Source organism: Sipha flava, unplaced genomic scaffold, assembly GCF_003268045.1.
Source record: "Sipha flava isolate LNK unplaced genomic scaffold, YSA_version1 34_pilon_pilon, whole genome shotgun sequence".
In the NCBI taxonomy this organism is placed as follows: Eukaryota; Metazoa; Arthropoda; class Insecta; order Hemiptera; family Aphididae; genus Sipha; species Sipha flava.
The window spans coordinates 1328526-1352430 of record NW_020273045.1 but is presented as its reverse complement, the minus strand read 5'-3'; the positions used below and the strand labels follow the sequence as shown (position 1 = coordinate 1352430).

Sequence of the window (23905 nt, the reverse complement as noted above, 5' to 3'; positions counted from 1 at the left end):
CGGAAAAAAACCAAAATTCCGAAACCATTAACAAAAAAACGAAAACATATAGATCCTCCTTTATCGTGCATTGATACAAAAGGTACAGCAGAGATACATAAAGGTTAGTCTTAAGAACAAAAAATCAAAATTATATTTTTTTATAACTAAAAATATTTATTATACTTATATTTTAATTTAAAAACGTAGATATTTTTTAATTAAATTAAACAAATTATTATTTATAGTAATAAATTACATATCTTTATATGATGTACAAGGATATTCAAAATTATTTATCCGATTTCAAATAGATATATGTATAATGGTTATATAATAATAGGTACACTATCTTATCAAATAATAAACCAATTTAAAGTGTATCTCCCAGTTTTCTATTGTCATTAATTGGTTATTTTAAAATAATTGCTCACGGTGATAGATTAATCCCCGCAAATATGTTGATCAGACAACACAAAGAATTTTTGCTACAAAATTTTCATCGTTATTACGGGATTGATTCACTAACTCGTGCTCAAAGCATATGTCGATAGTATAAGCAGTTTGAAAATACATTATATCTGGGTAAAGGTAAAAGCACAAGCTGACCTCGCGTATCGGAGGATAATGTGAAAAGAATTATCAACCAACCGCGCGAGTCGAGAACTTGTAATTCCTCGAACAACTGTTTGACGTATTTTAAGGCAGGGTTTAATTAAGAAACCATACAGGCTATAACAATTACAGTTAAAGATCAGTGATAAATTGAAACATTTCGAATTTAGAAATTTTATATTAAAAAATCAAATTACAACAGCGTTGGAAAAAATTATAAAATATTACTGTATGGAATGAATTCAATAACGGATCAGATGTTGTTTTTGTGACCAAAAGAGCTCACATTGAAAATGTATAAGTATAATTTAGGTATTTAAAACTTGAATCTTTTTCTTTTATTTAATGTATTCTTGATTATTTTCTAACAAAAACTTAAAAATATATAAATATTTAAAATCGGATGAATCATTTAGAATATAATAGCGTATGTTGTTAATAATATTTTTTTAAAAATCTTTTATATTTAATATTTTTTAAATTTTCTACGTTGTCTTTTATTAAATAGATTATCTGAGTCGTTATGAAATGCTATTATTTATGGACCCATTTGCCAACTCTATGACTCCTTGGCAAAAAAAAGATTTTGAAATGGCGTTTCGCATGGTAAAGCCTAGTGATGTATTTGATTTAATAGAAGATAGTGGCGAATCAACAGACTACACTAATTCTGATACTGATTAAGTAGTTTATAATACGTACATGTACTTTTTTATGCTTTATTAACAATTTTTTTTCGACATTTTTTTTTTATAACCATAATATATATATATATATATATATATATATATATATAATACATCTTCATAATTATTTTTTCACATAATATAATTGTATTAAACAAATCTATTTTCTAATTTATGTTAATTTATGTGAACTTACGATATAAAAAAACAATAAATCATCAAGATAAAACCATTTTTCCATAGTTCCAAAAAAATATAATAAAAGTTGTATACTCGAAATTAAAGACATTTATGGAAACTATTTTTATAAAATATTTCTTAAGTATAAAAATGTTAATACAAAATACTATTATAAATAATTATACATTAGTAAATTCTTTAAAAAGTAGGATAGTTAAGATATTCAATCAATTTTTCTGTGTGTTATAATATAAACCATAAGACAAATGTTTGCATCGATGGCCAATGAGAATGCGTTTATATTCACGTAGGTCAACGGAAATGATGATGCGAAAATAGCTATAAGTCTTTTAATATTAATATTTTCAAAAGTTGTATATCTGGCCAGTTTGACGATTTGGAATGATTTCAAAATCTAAATTTACACTTTTATAAAGTCTGGTGAGACGACCACATGTTCATAAAACGGAAAAGGATGCTGTTTTTTATAGTCAGACTCCTTGTGTAAATATAAGGTAAGGATTATTTTAATAACTCTTGTATGACGAGTAAAACCCCTCTAAAAATATTATGCAAATTATCAATTGGTTTCTTAAATTTTATCATGCAATATTATTATAATTTTTATTTTTATTCCCTCTATGTTGTAAAGTTTTAAATTATGTTTAGTAGAAACGGTGAAACACGAGACATTAAAAATATATTTATAATAAAATATATGTTAATAATATTTTATTAAAAATAAATTATTGAACTATCCAGAACTGTAGATACAATAAGAAGAACACTATACACTTAATAGACATGTACGATATAATTTCTTATTTCTATTATATTTATAAGTATTATTACAATAATATGATATTTATCATTTTTATTATTATTATTATTATTAATCGTTATCAATTAGTCAATGTAAGTACATTGTTATATAACGGTTTTTGTTTATTTTGATTCACTTTAAAAAGTGTTTACATAACAAGTACAATAAATTATACATCAATTTTCAATTGTAATCCTCAGTCCCTAATTGTTTTGACACTTAAACCAATGTCAGGGTGTGAACACAATACTGTCATGATATAGTATTTTCCCCTACATAGAAACTGACTATCATTTTGTGCGCAATGAATTGAAATATACCCTAATCGGCATGTACCACTGATGTACAATATAACATGAGGTGTACAACACTGTACGTAATATTAAACTCAATTCGCATTGATCAATTAATGAAAACTAAAAAAAAAAAATAAACGTGGGTTCAAGATTGGACACAGCCTTACGGCTGTATACGTACGAAAGTACGATTCCAAAAAAACAAGCCATCAAAAAGACTACAATGTATATTGTATCTGTTATTATTATTATTATTATTTTTTTTTTTTTGATTTTTATAAGACGTGAGAATATTTCACGGTTAATAAAAACGGACACAATACCGTCCAACATTTTATATACGCTACCGATATTAAAAGGATGAAAAAAAAAATCGAAATGGTATAATAACAATATTTTCGTGCATAAAAATATACACACGCATTGCATCCAATTTTGAGAGCGACGCCTACGGTCTGTTTTCTGTAGCCGTTCGTGGTGAAGTACCCTGTTTAGCATGCCACTTACCATGTGTAACGTATAGAGGCGATGGTCACACCACAGCTGCTATATGCGGGTTGTGCAAACGGAATATTTTATGTGGAGAAAACGTCCAACGGGGAAGCAAATAAATAATGCAAACCCCCACTTTTAGTGTTTTATTCCTCCTAAACGTCTATACATAGGGTACACGCGTTCAATAAAAAAGCATGTCGATTGAAACTATGGCATATGACCTTACTTTAGACATAAAAATATTAAAGCTAGAACTTTCGTGAGAATTCAAATTTTTAACGGATTTAATATTTTAGTCGAGTCAAAAGTTAATCCGACGAAAAAAACTTTTAACATACATAACAGTAATAATTGTATAGGCGAATACTATAATCAATTTTTTTTTTTTTATTATAGACTATAGATTTAAGTAGCATGCAAGTAACGACTGTTATGAAAACAAAAAATTTCAACACTTCGATTATTAAATAATTGGTACATAGATCATTCTATCTTTAATATTCACATATTAATAATAATAAATTCAGAATTACTGGAAAATATCTACAAAAATTGAAGAAAATATTTTATTACCAAACACTTGAAATAAATTTTTTAATGGAATTTTAATATTTACGGAATTAAATAACTACCAAGACATAAATCTATTTTAAATATTTTCATTTACTGCTGTAAAATGTACTGAACATAAATATCTCCATATATTATAGAAGATATATTATGCATTATATTATATTGCCACACCTTTGGTGTTTTACCCATAGACATATAATAAACGAACTAAACGTTCCCTACACCTCTTCAGTAAGAAAACAATCCACTGAAATGAGACAGATAGTATTATCATACCAAACTACCAAATACCATGTCATAAAATATATAACGATCGAAGTATGGTATATCTATGTATTGGTGGCTTATGTGTTTGTCTCGTAAACAGACACAAAAACACGATGAGAAGACGATCAAAAGTGTTATCGACACAACATAATACGTTAAATAAGGCTACATAGTTTACTCTATCTCAAATTAATAAACAAAACATTTTAGAATATTTTTTTCAAACAATAAAACAATGTTATTCAATTTATGCTATAAATTCCCTTTGTAACATGTCAAGACACAACAAATAACTATTACAATCTACACATAAAAACTATAGTTCATATACATCTAACTAATTAGATCTAATAACGATTAAAATATAATATTTACCACCAACAGACAATTATTTAACAGAAGTTCATGAATTATTAAATATCCGAAGAGATTGATACAATACGACTTAAAAATAATGACATCAATTATATAGTAATGACGATAAATTATAAAATAAACAATCTAATTCGGTTACATGCTAGAAAATACAACCATTGTACATCATTTTTATGTGAATAAGAAAAGCTGAAAGGGCAAAAGTTTGCGTGACCGACAATTTAACCTACTAAAAAAAATATCCACATACATTTTTAAAGACAATTATACCTCAGTAAAAGTGACACGAATGGTGGTCGATAATTTTATGCTTAGCAGTTCAGAAATTCAGATTTTTTAATTTCATTTAATTTAAGGGAAGGGAATGAAAAAAAAAATCCTAATAATTTCCTTTCAAACTGGTTTCTGTGTATTTTTTTTATAGTTTTTTGTGTAACTGCTACTGGGTGCGTTCTAAGTATTTTATTTTACTTTTTTTATTCACGTTTTTAACGACCGGTCCGCTTACCATTATAAACGCCGGGTTGTTTATGGTCGTGTTTATACTGGTTTCTTTCTTTTTTCCTTCGCTTATTTTGACTGCGAACCCGACGGAATTTAAATGGAGCTTAAACAGAGCTTGAAAAACATGTCTCAATGATGGTGGGCGTTGTGAGTCACACAAATTTTAAGACTATACCAGGATAATACGAAAAATATAATTCAGTAAATATTATCTTTACAGAATATGAATAGTGATTTTTTCACAAAGAGCATGTTAATAATCATAATTCTAATAAATTTAAAAATTGAGAAAAACGTGCATAGTAACCAAGATATTAATAATATATTACTAACTAAATATAATATTACATTCAATTTACATATCCGTCTCATTTATAATCTCGATAAAGATTTTTTTTTTTTTATTAAAAGCTTTTAATTACTAAATTATTCAGCTTAAATCTTATTACAAAAATAAATAATGATTTTATAGCTTAATACAGTAGCAGAATATTAATGTTAATTCGTAATCCAATTCATATTACACGAAAATAAGGTACTTTATCTATTAATAATTAACAGCACGGATCTGAAAGCGAAAACATTTTTTTAAATCGTAAAAATCGTAAAACATCAAAATTAAGAAATGAATAGTTATGAAAGACCAATGTTTCAGCAAGATTCATAAAATTAACAATAATAAATAAATGTGTTAAGAATAGTTAATAATTAAAAAAAATAATTTAAATCTAATATAGATTTATTATTTGAGTTCATGATTTAACAATAATAATACAAATTACGAATAATAACAAAATTTTGAAAACTTAAAAATATACATGGATATGTATATATATACATATATTATCAAGATATATAATTTTGAATGAAATACTAACATATGAGTATATTCTTAAAAAACTTTTCAGTTATCAAATAAAAATTCAGAGACTGAAAAAATCATACAAGATACTTAAGGAATGTAAGAGACTAAAGAGCAAATACTGAAATCCCATCGAAAAGAGGTCGGAAACACCCTCGAACGGAAAAACAACCCTGAAGATATATTGACCGAACCAACCACTCCAAAACACACAATAAATATACACAATGTAAACTAAAATACAAGTTACACACAAAATCGGAGTATAACAATGTTAAAATATATTGTATGCCCGTTCCTATTATTGGGTTTGCTTGCCAAGGTCAAAAAAGGAGGGAAACCATATTGCTGCTATCCAATGTAATATTATTTTCTTACATTTTACCTACTTCATTTGAAGATTTAATAAATAATATATACATATTAATTTATAAAATAATGAATGTTCTTCAAACAAGTAATTTTTGTTACAGTTGGGGATTTAGTTTAGGAATTATCTTTTTAATATCAAATAAAATCACAGCATACATAAATAAAATATTAAGATATCATTTTAAGTAATTTTGTTTATATTTACAATCTTATACGCCGTTCATATCCTGAAGCTTTATTTCAACATTCCTATCGTATCAGTGATATATTCTATAAGAATATGATACAAGTAATTTCTTTTTTTTATTTAAATATTTAATAAGTATAATACAGTATACATACAGGGACAACAAGACCGAAAGAACCCTACTGATACCTAGAAGGTACATAAAAAATTGATACACCGTTTGCTGCATGACATATTCAGTAATATTTTTCAAAAAATAATTATGTTATAAATATTACATACATGCAAAACTAGTAGACTACTGTAACACTTGCAGGACACTGTTACGAAATTAAGAACTACTTTCATATACCCTAATATTAACAATCGTACAAATATGATAATCGTTATTTTTAAATTTTTAAAATATAATCAATAAAAAGATTATATTTTTCATAAATGTTAAACATGTATAGTAGAATTCAATGTTAGCACTTCATAAGATCCAAGAAAAATCCAAATTTTAAATAAAAAATAGTATTATTAATTTAGAAAAAGATCACGACAACTATAAAATTGAAGCCGTCCTTCTAATATTTAATTCAAATTATTGTCAGGCAATTTTGTCAAATATAATTGCTGTTTCTATGACGTTGATTGTGATATGACGGACATGAATAGCCGACAAACGACCCGATAGATAATACGTGAGTACATTTTTGATTGATAAACGTGATCGAAAACATTTTAACATGCCCATCCGTAGTCGTAAAAAATTGTGGACACGATCCATGAGATATAGGTTGATCGTAACACAGTAAAATTTTGTTAACATCAAATGTATGTCACGAGTGTACTAAAAATTACCAGATTATGTTATGAACATACTAAACAATCAAAACCGATCCATGTAAAAATAATAGGTATTCCAGTATAACAATACAATATTAAACCATATATTGGAACGTAACACCGGATCCCCGATCTCTGTAATCCGAGATCATTACAGGTGCTTATCAATATTATGACACAACCGATGAGTGAAAAAACAAAAATTAAAGGCTAAATCGATTCACGAAATGAACAAAAACGATAAAGGAAAAAAAATATTAAAAATGTTGTGCAAAAAAAGCGTTGTAAGGGAAAGGAGAAGTTTGGAAGCCATTGAAATTCTACTAAAATGTGGTATATAATAGCTAAGCAGGACGAGGGGATGTTTTATTTCAGAAACAGCCCCAACGGCCAATGGACGACGGGAAAGCAGTATCCTGGGTAAAAACAGAACTCAGAGACGACGAAGATGATGGGAAATGAAAAACAACAATACTATGGAATTCCTTGAACCAAAGAAGAATATCCATTCTATTTTTCTGTGAATAATAATTAAAACTGCCTAAAGCAAATCTTACAGCTTTTGTTCAGCATCCGAGGAGTACGGGCCCAAGAAAAATCAGTAATAAGACACTTTTCTTCTTTTAACACCCCTTTTTGCATGCTGTTATTAACGAGATTCGAATTGTTCTCCACATGCTTTTTAAAAAAATGTGTATTTGTTCCCGTTTCTAGCGCGTTATCGTTTTGCGCGCAATAAACGGAATTCTTTGTTGTCATACACAACGACAGGAAGCTGTGCGCCGTGTTTGCTTATCGTTTAGTTTCAAAACAATGTTTTCGGATGAAAATGACCTCACTACATGCTGTTTCTTAGTACTGTAAAATATAAAGATTCACGATATATCAAAAGGAAAAATATAGAAACGAATATTATTACGAATTATTTTACGTCTAATATTCTATAAAGAATTATGTTAAAATATTATGTAAATTATTGAAATTTTTATTTAATTTATTTAATCTAATCTATTACAAATGCTTGATAAACTAATAACATTATAGAGCAAAAAACCGGTGAAACCTTTTTTTCTTACTTTTATGTACAATGCGTACTGTGGTTAATGTAAAAATAAAATAAATCCTATTACATATTACTGACTTATTTAAATGAATATTCGACCAACTTGTGACTAAAGGTATTTATATAATTGTTTATTATGGCACTCATAGAATGTTTTCAATAATTCAACTTTGACGTGTTAATATCTGAGAAGAAAAATAGTACATTTCTTGGTAAAAAAGGATATTTTGAAAGGGTAGGCATATACGAGTATGGTATACGGTGAAGGTCATCGTCATAAATATCTTCGAAATGACTATACAACATTTTCAACGGCCGCCACGAATTTTATATTTATAATAGTGTTTGAACAACATTGACAGCTGTGACGAAACTGGTTATGGGTCCGGACCAATCTTCAACAAGTATAATAATAATTATAAAAATGCACATATAGGCGGTGTACGGCCGCTGGGCGTGTAGTAGTATTCGCATGTCGATGGTCATTCAATAGGTTGGTTATATTTAATTTTTTTTTTTTTTTTTTATTGTAAAAAACTGCTTAGGAAGCACAGTGTTATTTTCGCACTGTGTTTAAAAAAAAAAAAATTGGTGGTCTCCCATTCATCTCATTGCAGTGCACAAGAAAAAAGTGTGCAAATTTTTTTTAGCTCGGAGCGCCATGTAATCAGCGTTTCATCGTAAACACATTATGTACTCAAATATTGGTCGAATAAATAATTACGGAGGACTGTCAATACGGACGCTTGTAAATTGCGCCCACATTAAGTAGGTAGTAAAAATACTATAGTACTATACTATAGTAAATTGCGCCCGGGATTTTTCGGAGTCTAAAATAGGTATAGTAAATTATGAGCCCATAGTATCTACTATCTAAGTAACTTCATATTTATAATTTTATGGATAAAATATTAGAGTTATAATCTGAAATTTATATAAAAATTAATAGTATAAATGAACATTATAGGTTCATACATTTCATTTGTTCCTACATTTCAAAACACCAAATCAAAAAAAAAAAAATTAAAAAAATGGAAAAAATTATTCAACAATACAATGAAAACATTATTACGAGTGCTAAATATGTGAAGATAACTTATAACTGTATTTTTTATTATTAACATTTTTAACCTAACAAAAAATATTTAAACAACTATAATTAATACCATAAAATTAAAAAAAAAATAAAATAATTTTCCTATTTTTATTAATTTATTTATTCATTTCAAGTAAACAAAAAAAATACATTTTTGGAAGACAGTGATAGTCGCCTCCTCACGATGTCCTATGGGTAATGCTATACGACTATCATAAAAATAATATTTCTATTGGGTGCAATTTACTATACAAAAATTTGTACCTGAAAAATACCGGGCGCAATTTACTACACAAAATGTGTAGCTGAAAAATACCGAGCGAAATTTACAATTGCTTCCCTTCGTTGGACGCAATTTACGTTTGCCTCTCAATACAATTGAGATTACAATTAATGGCTGGAGAATTCTTTTTTAATTTTTTATCTGTCAAACAATTTTAATAATATCCTAAATATTCATTGTTTCAGTTCTTTTATGTTAAAAAAGTATAAAATAAAAATATAATACCAAAATGGACTATATAGGAAAACAATAAAGTTGTAGAAGGGTAAAAACCGATATACTTTTTGAATTATTTCTTTAGATGAACAGGAGAAACGTTTAAGAAAAATAGTAAAAGATCCAAAATTACCACTTGTAAGTGTGAAATTAATGTTCAACCCTATACTCATCGAATTCAACAATCTTTCTGTGTCACATTGTTAAGAATTATTCAAGGCTAATATTATTAAATAACCAATACATAGGTTATTAAATTAAGTAACGTTATTAATATATTATTTCACAGAAAAGAAAATAATACAAAATAATTAATGGTATTAACACCTCAGCATCAATTATACCTACATTCGTATTATACTTGAATACTTAGTAATTAGATTCCAAATACCTTCGGTTTATGTAACATCTCGTATGTAATATTATGAGTATTTTAACTATAATAAAAAAAAAATTTGCGCCCACACCTTAAAATAAAATTACTTTTCAAACTAGGTAAACTGACAAAGGAAATACAATTTATAAATAACAGTGTGGACATGATTCAGAACGGTTTTGGTTATGAAACAAAATAACATGTTATGGCTATAGTTTAAAGTAACTGAGTACAGACAAAACTACCTCGTACCATACTTCTTCATGTTCAGCATATTGTATTTTCTTTAACCAGCTCGATGCCAACAAGATTATAATTTAAGATAACCACATAACATATATAGAACGTATACATTATTTGCATTTACATTTTTGAGAGGATGGATAAATGACATTGTAAATTTAGAAAAAAACACTATTTTATAATAAACAACAATTCATTAGTATGTATTATATTAGATAAAAAAATAATTCAGTTATAACTATAAATCAACTGACTACATCATATCCAAACTTAACGGCAGGTAATTTGAAATAAACACAATCTGTACTCACGAGAATCTTTCGTAAGAACAATATTTTGATAGTAAAAATGAATATTTTTATTTTCATAATCGGTTAAACCTTATCTAATACAGTATACCAAGCTATACTGTCATATTGACCATATGTAAACCAAATAATGGGCTTCTCATACGATTTGAATTGTTTTCTGACAGGAAATTATATTAAAAGTGAATTATTTTAACCAATTGAATTTCACTTGATTTCACAATACTAAGTAACCTGACAACAGACATCAAATATTCAAATACACAGTTCCGAACAAAAACAAAAACAAAAAACAGTAGTTTATTTCAATGTTTCGAAGAAGAACGACTTAAGTGTCTTTATTTTTCCAATTCGTGGTACTTGCCATTCAATTATATTTTACAGCTATACTACAACACTCCATTTCTCTCTCTCTATGTATAGGTTTGAGGTACAATAAAATAAACACGTAAGTAATAATAAATAACAAATAGACGAACAATTTGTAGCATCGATTTTAAAAATGTTTTCCTCGGCTCTTTAAGTACGATTACTTTACTACAATATTATACCGTTTGTTGTATTCTCAAATAACCCATGGGTTAACCAGAAAAATAACGATTCAAATATTTTCGCTTTCAGGGATAAAACCATTTATAACACATGCTATTTTATTCAGTTCCACGTATGCCCCCCTCGTATCGGATTCCGAGACGGCATTCAAAGATCGAAAACGATAAGTCATCGAGTGTGCCGTACGGAAGAGAAAAACGACCGTTTTACGTGTTCGCCGTCCGTCGGGGATCGAACCACGCCACCGTGGACCCGCCGGAATCATGTCGAGACCGAAAATCGAACCGTCATCACGGCCGTCGTAAAGCGCGCGGCGGTTTCGATCACGTGTCGCGGAATAACGCGGTGAAAAACTGTCGTTGCGTGTAAACGGCGCGTTTAGCACGGCGGCGGACGGAAAAAACAACGAAACCCATCCGTCCGTAATACATTATTGTTGTTGTTGTTATTACTATTATTGTTATTATTATTCCGTCGGGTTAGCACGTCGTACGCAACGTGTACACGTACGGCATACTTTTACATAATATTCGTATTATATATGTAAGTCCGCGCGCGCGCATATACGCGTACAATTTAATCGTTCTCACGCCGCGTGCATTTCATAACGACCAGACACCACGACGAGCGCGCGGAGCGGAGAAGGGAACGGGTAACGACGACGGCGGCGATTTACTCGGTTGTTAATATTGTAATAGCGTGCGGCCGGCGGACGGACGGACGGTGAGCGATGGAGAAGAGAGCAGCCCAAGTTCGGGTCAATCACGTCCGATTACGGGCAATGACGGGCAACGACGAGGTGCGGAGTACGCGAGAGAGCTGCGTGTACGAGTGTGTGCGTGTGCGCGCATATGTTATAATACGGTATGTGTGTGCGCGCGCGCGCGAGTAACATAGTTAGGTCGAGGCTTTGGTTGTCGGAAGTCCGGCAACACCGTCCAATACACGTATACACACAATAGCTGTATAATAAGTGGCCGACGCGGCGGTTGTTCTTCTTCAAGGCTATACGCGCCGCGTCGTGTACGACGCGAGCGCGCGCGTTCTCTCTCAACAGGTATGCCACACCTCGCGTGCGTCCAGTCCGTCCGATCCGAAAAACCAGTGTCGTCCACCCCGGCACCACCGCACGCGGATCCTACCGTACGTACGTACGTACGTACGCACGCGCGCACGCACGCACGCACGCACGCACGAACGGCTACGGCTACGGCGACGGCGGCGGCGACGACGACGACGACGACGACGACGACGACGACCAAACCAGTTTTCGACCCATGCGGCGGCCGCGTCGATGATCACCGGCAACGGTGGTGCGCGGCTGGATAAGGCGACGCGTTGTTGTGGTGGGAGCGCTTGCGGCAGCGACATACGTGCGCCGCGATCGCGCGCGTGTGTACGTCAAGCGCCGCCGAAGCCGCCGCCCCGCCCGTCACCGGTGGCCCCTTGTCATCGGCAAATTACCCGCCTTGTTTGTAACCCGCGATACCGAACGCATCCGTCGTAACCGCATTAACCAGACGACGAGCGCGCGCGCGCGTACGCTCACACACGCACACGCACACGCTCATACGCGCTTAAACGCACGCCGACGACGTTGCTGTTGTTCCGACCGCCGTGGTCCGGTGCTGTTACCGCCCGCCGCCGGTTTAAATAAAATTACCGCCATTCTCGTTAGACGTAATTGTCGTAATTCCAATGAATCCAATAAGGAACACGAAGAAGGACAACGTTGTTACATTTGACGCGAGGGATTGCTTTCGTCGTCGAACATTCGCCGTACTACTAACCGTGGTCAAGTAGTAGTGGAGTTACGGTGGTAACGTGTACGGGGAGCGCGTAGTAGGTAGGTGGCGGTGTTCTGTTGTTAACTACACCGCGCACACGTCGCCGGGACAAGTGTGAAAAATTCCACGGATAGCGCGTCGCGCGTCGATATACAAAACGACTTGAACGCATTGGGGAAATGATGGCTGGCGCAAGGAGATCCGACGATGTTAATTATTAACATATTAACAGTTAATATCGTTTTTGCCGAGAGATGTTCCCACCGTTAATGCGTAGGGATCTGGTGTAACAATCCTCGTCGTTAGTACGGACTTGAGCAACGCGAAATTTTAACTTTTTAACACGGACGCGCATTGTTGACGATTAGCTACGCATCGCGATATTTATGTTATTGTTATGGTAAAACAACGTATACTTTACACGTAAAATCAATGCACGATTCCAAGCCGTAACAGTATCATCGTCAACACAAAATTGTTTTTTTTTTTTTTTTGTCTTCTGCCAACGAGACTTAATATCCTGTTTTTTTTTATATTTTTAATTATTGTTGTTACATAAACCACATCTTTAAGCGCATTTCGTGGACGTCTATAATGAACGATTTTTATGCTTTGTAACTCAAGATTTTCGAACATTATTTCGCACTACGATATTTTAGACATCACATTTTTAAATTCCTATGACGAGTTTCTCGATAGGAATTCAAAAATTTTGTAAGCATATATTTTCGGATTCTTTAAACGGCGCGGACATGAAATATTGTTTACGTCACTTTATTCCTCCCCCGATGACGTACGAAAATCGGTATTTACTTTATGTACACCTTTAATTCGAATTCAAATCCTTTTTGGTCGCTTATTGTATCGTTAAAGCTAGTAGTTATAGATGTGTAACACGTTATATGCAGTTCGGTGAATTTTTACAAAGAATCGACACATGTCTTTGTAATGATTTCATCGAAATTCGTCGGTAGTTTGCCTACCATGACAATATAACATTCATAATACACTATACAAATACAAATACACAAGGCGTCGAGATTTATTGATAAAAAGCCATCCTAACCCGTACATAAACCTTAGTGTATACACACAAAAACACATAACATCCGATTGTATTTCGGTTGCTTTCAGAGTGCGACTCGAGTTTATATGAAAACCCTTTATGTTAAATTGTTTTTACTTAAATTACTAAATAATTATTTATTTCTATCACACGTTAGTCCAATATCTCGATTCGTACATACATTTACTTAGAGAAAAATTAACGTGTGTAGTTCAATTTTGTAATTTATTAATTAAAAGTAAATTATATTTTTTAATAGAACTTACCATTGACACGGACGTAGTGCCGTTCGTGTAAGGCGATGGGTAAGGCGCAACGAGATAACCCATGTTGAAAGCAGGTGGGTGAGGAGTTGGGCCGGGTTTACCTGAAACAAACGAATGTTATCCTCAATAAATCACGATACAAATCATTCCTACACAATATAAAATATTTTCATACATCGAAGGATATAAGAAACGTGCTACCTACTGCCAATATTTTTGGCATCAAAAGACTCCTATTTATTGTATAGTTATTATAAATACTGAAATACCTACAAAAAGCATACTGCACTTATTTCTTTTTTGTTATTACAGTTTACATATTGTATTTGAACCCATTTTATCCCAAAAAAGGTAGTATAGGAAATGAATTTTCTTATATAATAAAAATTATATTCCTGCACGTATTATTTTTTATTATTTTACAATAACAATTTAAACAATAATATCTAAAATAAAAGCAAACCAAGTAAAATCGTACATTATTCCCAAGTACAAAAAAATAAATAAATAAATAAATAAATATTAGTTAATTGTGCATAAAGATAAATGTGGAGTCTTAGCCAAGTATGAACCAAATTATCGTTAAGAGTCCACAATGAGAGTAAACATTCATTTACTTTGTTTGAACACGTTGATTATGCATTTTACAAGAATATAGTGAGTTAATATTATTTTTTTTCTAAAAAACCAAAAAATTACTATGTTTAGTACAGTTGGTGGACGCTGTCAACACTGAAAATAAGAATTACTAACAATAGCCGCTAACTATTTTACGTGGATAGATGACTGCTTAATTATGAGTTTCGCGTTGTAAGAAATATGAGCTCAAGTTTAATGAAGATCGCTTACATTTTGAATAATAAGCACTAGGAGTAATTCTTCAAAAATAAAATGAAGTATTCAAGTAAAGGTTATGGTTAAATATGCATGTTCCTAAGATTAAAATACTACAATTATAGTTTAAGTACAAAAAAAAACAATACTTATAAAATACGTTTTGTTTTTGTCGGAATTAATTTAATAATAGGTAATTTACGACAAAAATTCTAGGCTAAAAACGATAACTGATAACAATGATAATTTTAAATTTTAAACATCAACCAACCCCAGATAAATCGTGATCATAAGAATAGTAAGCATACAAAATGAAGTTCGAGATTATTTCTCAATATTTTATGTTAATATAAAAATTAGTTAACATTAAATGTTGAAAAGAAAACATATAGAACGTTCTATACTTCAATACATATCAAAGGAACGAAGTAATAATAATTTCATGCTTAAATGAACAATTCAAAATCAAAATATATAGTATATAGAATACTACTTTATTGATTTTTAACGAAATATAGTTCATACCACGAAACTCAATAATATAAATCAATATTATTACCAAATACTTAATAATAATAATAATAATAAAGTAAAATATACGTTCACGATTAAACCATTATTTTAAAAACTTTAATCATGGTATTGCAAAATAATTATCTCGTATGATAGTTAAATATACTATATATATAACCATATAAGAAAAAATAATAAGATTGAATCAGTGAATAATAATTTGATCGGCATTGGAAGGTTTAGAAGTTTTAATTGGTATAATTGACTGATAAATGATAACGGTCAACAGGTTCACTTTTGCCGTAGTGTTAAACGATAAAATTAAATTATAGGACTTTGTATGAATCGTAAAAAAAAAATAAACGTTAGTAATAACACGGACTACTAAAGTGTTTAAGCAAAACTTCCATTCGTGGATTTATGTTTGCATGGTTTTGATATGGTTTACGATTACGACCAAATTTCTGTACAATTATTGATAAAAATTTAAATAAATATACAGCACCGACTGTTATCATCACATATACATACGAGTTCTAAACGTTCTAGACGACCTTTTTCCGAGAAACACAATTTACGCAGCAATTTGAACACAATAAATATTAATGTTCAGAAGCAACGTAGTTAAATGTTATCAGAAAGGGAACTGAGCGTCTGAGAACGACTACCATTTTTTAAGTGTATAATAACGTTCAATCCAAATTGTAAATAAACATGAGCGGTATGTTAATTAGTCGTGTAACTATTGAAGTTTACTTCAAATTTAAATTAAATATGATATTTAACTACAACATAACATCTAAATAATTAGTGTTGTTAACGGTTCGCTGTGATTTCAACTAGCTGCTTATAAACGTAAGAATAGCATACGCTAATTCTGCATATTATATGCGGTGTAATTTATTGTATTTTTTGGTAAACATGGAACAATTGATTCACGATTTGAGACTTTTTATATTTAGAATTTGTTTTTTAACAAAAAATAACTCACGACCAAAAAAAAAAAGATGTACAATATTGTCACATGAAGTTATACAACATGTAAAAAAAAATGATTTCGGCAAATCCCCGTAAAGCCGTAAGCTGATATTATTGAAGTAATAGCGTATACAAATATCGTCACTGGCGGTTTGCGCGGCGATACCGATCAGCAGAGACACGGCGCAAGCACGATGTAGTTTCGCATTTTTACGACCGTCTACAACTAGGACTCGGGAAGAATGGAAAATTAAAAATAAAACCCTTTCATGACGACCGCTCGCGGGAGTTTCTAAACATTTTATTGTGCACGGTTTTAGCCGAAACCCGACTTCTCGGGGCACCGCCGCGGTCGTATAATCTCTGGTTAGCACACGATATCCGCTAACGCGAAATAATAATAATAATAATACGCATAGTAATGAGCCGGCTGCTGCTGCGGCGGCGTGTGACGTCGTCGTCGTCGGGAGAGACCATGTGATATTTACACGGCGCGTCACCCACCGTGCGTGCCGGCATAATATAATAAATCTCCGAAGATTCTCTTCTCTCTCACTTACGCTCTCTCACTCTCTCTCTCGCGCTCGCTCAATCTCGCTCGCTAGTGCTCCGGCCAACATGCCTACATACGCACCATCGTTACCATCGATACGGCAACGTCGCAACGACGGCGACGAGTCTTCTCTCTCTTTCTCTCTCTCTCAACAGCGCGCGCCCGTGTGTGTGTGTGTGTGTGCGCAGTAGTCGTGTATAGTTTTGGTTAACGAGCACCGCTTGAGAGATAGCACACACAACGCATGGAGCACATGCACTCACACACGCGCGCGCGCCCGCGCGTCCGGCTAACAAAGATCTGTCGTCGTCGTCGTATAGTAGTAGTAGTCGTAGTAGTAGTCGTATTAGTAGTAGTAGTAGTAGTAGTCGTCGTCGTCGTCGTCACCGCCGCCGCCGCAGTTGCCCGCCAGGTTTAACGTGTGCGTCGGTGTGACGCGGGCGGGAAGGGGGTGCAAAGAAAGCGTAAAAACCTACTGCGGCGCGGTGAGCGCGGCGAGGAGGTGTCAAAAAACAAAACGAGCCTCGTTTAGGAAGCCTTGTGGAACCCCGCCTCGAGACCGTATACGCGCAGCCCTGCCCAGAGACCATGGCTGTACACAACAGCCACGTTGTTTATACGTTATACCGTTGTGTACGTGTGCGAGTATTATACGCGCGTGTATGTTTAGTACACACACGTACACACGGACTGGAGAATTATTACAGGCACAGCGTCTCCTCCGGGTTATTATAATACGCTCGGTTCGACCACCTCTTTTCTTTTATTATCATTATTAGCTCTTCTGTCATTATGCGCGGTTCTCGATGGACAATAACGTTCAAGGTCATACTTATGTGGAGTACAGATGAGAAATTCGAAAGACGTTATACTATTACCATGGAAGCAACGGACCAGTGAAATAGATTTAAGGTTTCTACATCCATATACATTATTTTTTTTTTTTTTTTTTTTGCGTCACCGACCCCCACCATATGACAACCACCACCGACACCACCGCCACCCGGAATATGACATTCTTTCGGTCAGATTCCGAGAACCGCCACCCGTTGAGTGTGTTCAACACATGTTCGGTGTGCGTATACCTGTGCGAGAAGGATTTGGGTATTTTTTCTCACTCGAAATTAAATACACAAGGGCACACACACACACACACACAATAACGACCACACCACGTGGTGTACTTTTTGTGTAATATACAATCCCCACACCATGCAATAAGCTATTTGGTTTTCAAACGGGCCCAGCATTGTATTTATATTATTTTTTTTTTGTTTTTTTTTTCTCTCTTATGAATGACGCGTCGCTTTGTTTATTAAATTTATTGTTTGTTATATACGCACCGGTCTTGTTAATGTACCGCGATAAATTACGCATGGTCTTTAAATATAGGAAAATAATGTAAATTTACACCGGTTATCCGGTGAAACTGGGCGCGAGCGCGCGCGCGCGCGCGCGACCGATCGAAACGAGTGGGACGAAAGATGTGAAACAAGGTGCCGGGGCCCGTTGTGTTGTTGTCGCTCGCGGCTGTCCGGGCACCTAATTAAAGGCTCGAGTCGGCTACGACTACGGGCGGTGGCAGCCGATCACTAATTATTAAACGCGAAGGAAAGTTTGTTTTTCAAAACGGATTTAATACGAACATGAATGAAATCTTGCAGGGTATAACCATATTATTTTTTTTTTCCATCAGAAAACCATAAACCAGAGTGTATACGCCGTTCGATGACGCAAGAATGATCGTTAGTTACTTACTTCGGTTGAGATCAGGAGTAGAACTGCTGGTTTTAACAGGAGAACATCGATGGTTCGAACTGACTTTCTGGAATCATAAAAAAAACACACGAGATTATTGTTGGCCAAACGATGACAACGTTTGAGATTTACTACCCCAGAGAATTTTAATTGCGCTCGACGGATTAAAAATAACTATACACGACGACGTCTTCTCTGCACTGCAGTATTAATGGTAGTCGGCGGTGTGCGTAAAAAAAAATATCATGCCGATGATTTATACGCTAATGCGCGACGTCTAATATAACGGTTAACGATGATACGCCAAAATTTAGAAATATGTATTTAAATGCGGAGAAGGGCGTAGAGACGCGCGCTTATCCTCCTGCTGGGATGGCGCCTAATAATGTTAAGATTCAATAGACCAGGCCGTGGCGCCCCCGCGGAGCGCCACCGACAATTGTTATCCAATTGTACATACCTGGTCGCCAATTAAACCCGTCTATGCGTAGCAGATTTTTTTGAGCGAACCTGTCCGATGTCTTAACATTATGAAAATTCCATTAAATGGACCCTTGCATGCGCATTATCCAATGCCAGATAACTGCATACGTAATAACGTATAGCTGAAATCCACAACGGTTTAGGGCCGATTCGATTCGATACGTGTACGGCTAATTAGAAATACAGAGAGAAGAATGGGTACAATAAAATTACACGTTTATCTGTACGGCTGTGCGATAGAGGTGCTGGTCCGAGTGGTCTAGGGTCATTATCCCGTAGTTTTATTTCTAAAAAGGAATTTAAGACTTTTTCTCCTTTTTATGTGTACTGAGGAAGTGGGTAGAGGGTATTATAATAGCCCATCATCTTGCCGACTAGTATTTTCTCGGAATTACGCAATGTAACCAGATTACGCCATTACCGAGTCAATTAAAGTAGCTCGCGCCAATCATCTACAAGTGTTCATGATTACTATCAATCATCAAATACTTCTAATGGTACCGGTTATTGTTACTTAGGTACATTGTACGTATACCTAATGTATACAATATACGGCGTATGTATCGTGGTTAAACAGATTTTACGGCACGCACAGGTAACGATAATAACATCGTAAACGAATGGCCGCGAAATATATCACCATTGTTGGTTTATTAATCATTTTTTTTTTTGTTTTTGTTGAATTTGAAAATAACCTTTTATTACATCCCTGTGCGTGTCCCCCTACTACATTTTTGTGTGGGTGGTGCAATTCCAAAAACGATGGTTCGCGATAATAATTTATCGTAATTCCATGACAGCGGGACACAATACCGAAAACCCACCATGAGTTCGTTTTCGTCGTAATCCCTGTACACACAACAAATGGAACAGGTTTGAACACTTGTAGGGTTGATATTTCCTCGGCATTCTTTATAATACGTTTCTTCTCTCAATACATTTCTTCTTTCCCGTCCTTTTTTTTTTTTTTTTTGTGTGACCGCACAAAATATTATTAAACAAGGACCCAGAACCCCTCCGAATCTCTCAATCCCAGAAGGTGTGCATTTATTGTGTTTACTATTGTGTCAAAGAGTCCGGGTGATAAAAACGGGAACACAAAAGTAAATCGAAATTTCAGAGAAAAAATATAAATAATGAATACATTTCGGCGTTACACAGTCCTCACTCCTGAGGGACAGGAGCGATAAGGTGGTGGCCGAATAATAAGACGTATGCAATGTATATCACGATGCGTTTAGTACATATTTTTTTTTTTTTTACAAGTTACGCGTCTCGCCGTGGGTGGTTTAACAAACCCAGCAAAAATAATAACCACCTTCCATACTAAATTTGCTTATTACACGATTTATTATATTATCCTACCCGCATCTTTCTCAGAACGTTAAGACGGCAGAACAACGGCCGGTCGGACGTATAATATTATCATTATTACAATAAATTGTATTTACATTGACGCACGCGAGCAACGATTCGAATCGCGTGCGAAATAATAACCCGTTTAAATTGTTCGGAAAAAAGTAAGTATAACAGGTAACGATTAATTATACCAGTGGATATTTGATAAATGTACCATCGAGTAATAATTACAATGTGTACAGTTGCACGTCTCTTCCTTGTTCGCAGAGAGAGAGAGAGTGAGAGAGAGAGTGTGCGCCTAGTTATTAAAAATACATTTTTAATAATGACCTTGTCGGTAGTTGTCGCCTGATTAAGTGTTTATGATTGACGGGGCGTCTAGGTGTTGGTGTGTGTGTGTATTTTTGAGTGCGTATAACTATGCATGTACATTATTCCGTACAGTTAATTGAATTCATTACGGAGCCGATGGGTAACGCGATACCCGCAGGCCCCGTAATTAACAGCGTCTCGGTCTGATGCGCAAAACGTCTCGGAAACAAATAAATCCACACGCGCAGCCGACGAGAAAGACACCAACGAAAGAAAAGAAAAGAGAGCGCGATCGCGTGTGTAATACGAGAGAGGGAAGAAAAAACTAAAGCAACACGAAATTATCGAATATGAATTTTTTTACGCCTAGTTAACTAACTAGTGTGTGTACGTGTGAGGAGTACGTGTGTATTCAACGGAGTACCATTATTATAATCACGGGTTTCGGGACGGAGGCGAGAGGGGTTTAACAATGGTGTTACACCTGTTTTCACCTGTTCGTCGTGAAACAACCCCTCGGCATTATAATTGGACTTGCCACGGATAAGATAAATAATAATGATAATCTGGGATTTTGGCGATCGTCTACTACTACTACTACTACTACTATGTGTACACGAAGGATGGGTTCTTCGGTTGTAAGGATTCGTATCTCAAATTACACGGAATTGAAGATAAACAATACCGGTACAACAAAATATTATAACGACAGTTATCGTAACCGTTTTGAAAATACAGCCTATACACACACCGACACCGGGTCGCTGTAACACGTTGATATTTATACGGAACCTCGCAATATTAATTACGGTTTTATCGGTATTCACCACGACGTTTACCTCAGATTCTGATAGGTCTATGAGGTCGGACTTTTCCTCGGTGACTTTATCCGAGGACCGTTTGACCACGTCTTCGCCGCCGTCCTCGTCCTTGAACACGATCAGCTCGTCCGAGCTGCACGCGTCCTCGCCGGCCGCGCCTCCGTCTTCGCTCGCATGGGGCATCACCACGGCGGCTTGCGTGGCGGTAACCGCTACGCTCGTTCAGGTGCGAGTCGTGGAGACACGTAAACGGTACACCGGCAACAACAGCGACACGCGACTTACTGATTCGAATACTTTTCGTAGCGACAACTACCGGCGGCGGCGCATCACTGGATCGGCGCACCTATCGCGGCGGCCGGCGTACGGTAGCCGGCGCCGCCGGAACGCTACCTTTGTCCGCGTGCCGATAACGCACCATCTCACTAGAGAAGACACACCGGTGTGCGCGAAAAATGATGTCGGGGAAAAACTCGCGGCAACGCGGAATAATACGAACTCGAACGGGGAGGGAGGTGGTGAAACTCACGCACGACTTTTACTCACGTTTTTTTAACCATCCCTCTGTCGAGAGAGACGTTTAATTTTTTTTTTTTTTTTTTGTTTTTTGACACTTGTTGACGTTTACCCGTACGCGTGCACTTTCGTATCGGCCGATTTGTGTGTAAACGCGCGCGCGCCCGAACGTATACGGATGTGTAAGTCGGTATTTGTGTATGTGTGCGTGTTTGTATGTAGATATAGTGTATTATTGTCTGGCGTGGAGCGCGCGCGAACGAGTGTGCGTTGCGAGCGGACTGGCGTGCGTGCGCTGACGGACGTGGTTTTCAACCGGACGGTACACTAATGTCGACGCGAACACGCGCGGCGGACTTCTCGACTCGTCCGGTCGGCCGCATACCACGGGGCAGAGCAGGGAGCCGACCAATCGACACGCGGATAACCTCCCCCGCAGGTCCCCGCGTCGCCCGGCGCGAGATGCGCCGCGCTCCCCGCGGTGCCCGCGCTCGCGCGCATACACGCACACAAACGTGCATAAACACGGGCGGGCGCGCGCGCACGCACTCTTTCACGCACGCACGCACGCACCAATACGCGCTTGCGCGCACACGCACACACGTACGTACGCGTTCCCCGGGTACGTACGCACACAATATGCGCGTGCGCCCGTTCAGACGCAAACGCGTTACTGCACAGGGATTCTCAATGTGTATATTATTATTATTATTATTATTATTATTTATTTTCATAAAAACTATGTACACCGTGTACGTGTTGTAGTGATTTTGTCGTTGCTGGTGCTACCTACGTTTTCGTGTACGGTCCCCGGGACTCTTTTTTAGGGACTCGTTTAGGAACGTTGCGGCGCGATGTCTTCAGCGGTCGGTTTTACCGCCCTAAGTCACCGTAACAGTTCATACATCGACACGAGACCCCCTGCCCCTTACCCGGCACTGTGTATTGTACGCGAGTTACGTATGTATACGTATGGTATATATACAATCGAACCGTCCGGCGTAACACACCGACATTTTTCCAAACGTTTGTTGCCACAATGGTAATGCAACGCATTATGTATACGCGCTCCCGACATTCCTATACGCGCATACATAAAAACGTTTATCATGACGTGTAGAGAAAAATAACCGAGAAATTATTATAACATCCGAATGTTATTTATACAATCGGAAAAAAAAAAATTTAATTAAACACTCATTTCAGTTAATTTTTTTGTCTGGACCTATAGTGCAGGGTAAGCGAAAAAAAGTTTTCGAATCTAAGAACCACAGTGACAAATGATTTGAATAACTATAGTTATAGTATATATATACACAATACTTCAAAAGTCTACATCATAATAGTTATAAAAAACACGGCGTATTAAAATTTATCAGTAAATTGGAAGGGTTTGGATACTTATGTCACTATGCGTGTAATGTATACGTTTGCCATATAATATAGCAAATCTCGAACGTGGGACGATGAATAATTA

General features: G+C 35.1%; 1 protein-coding gene across 1 annotated transcript in view; it reads right to left on the bottom strand.

The window, feature by feature from the left end:
- The window catches only part of LOC112687509 (protein pangolin, isoforms A/H/I/S), a 51457-nt gene extending 28672 nt beyond the window's left edge, over window positions 1–22785 (bottom strand). Inside the window, exons 1-3 of the mRNA XM_025560250.1 lie at window positions 21931–22785; window positions 18938–19004; window positions 14302–14402 (exon numbers count right to left, since the gene is read on the bottom strand). Coding sequence (XP_025416035.1) covers window positions 14302–14402; window positions 18938–19004; window positions 21931–22095 — 333 coding nt within the window. The 5' untranslated portion in view covers window positions 22096–22785. The remainder of the gene's footprint in view (window positions 1–14301; window positions 14403–18937; window positions 19005–21930) is intronic.
- Window positions 22786–23905: the final 1120 nt, after the last annotated feature.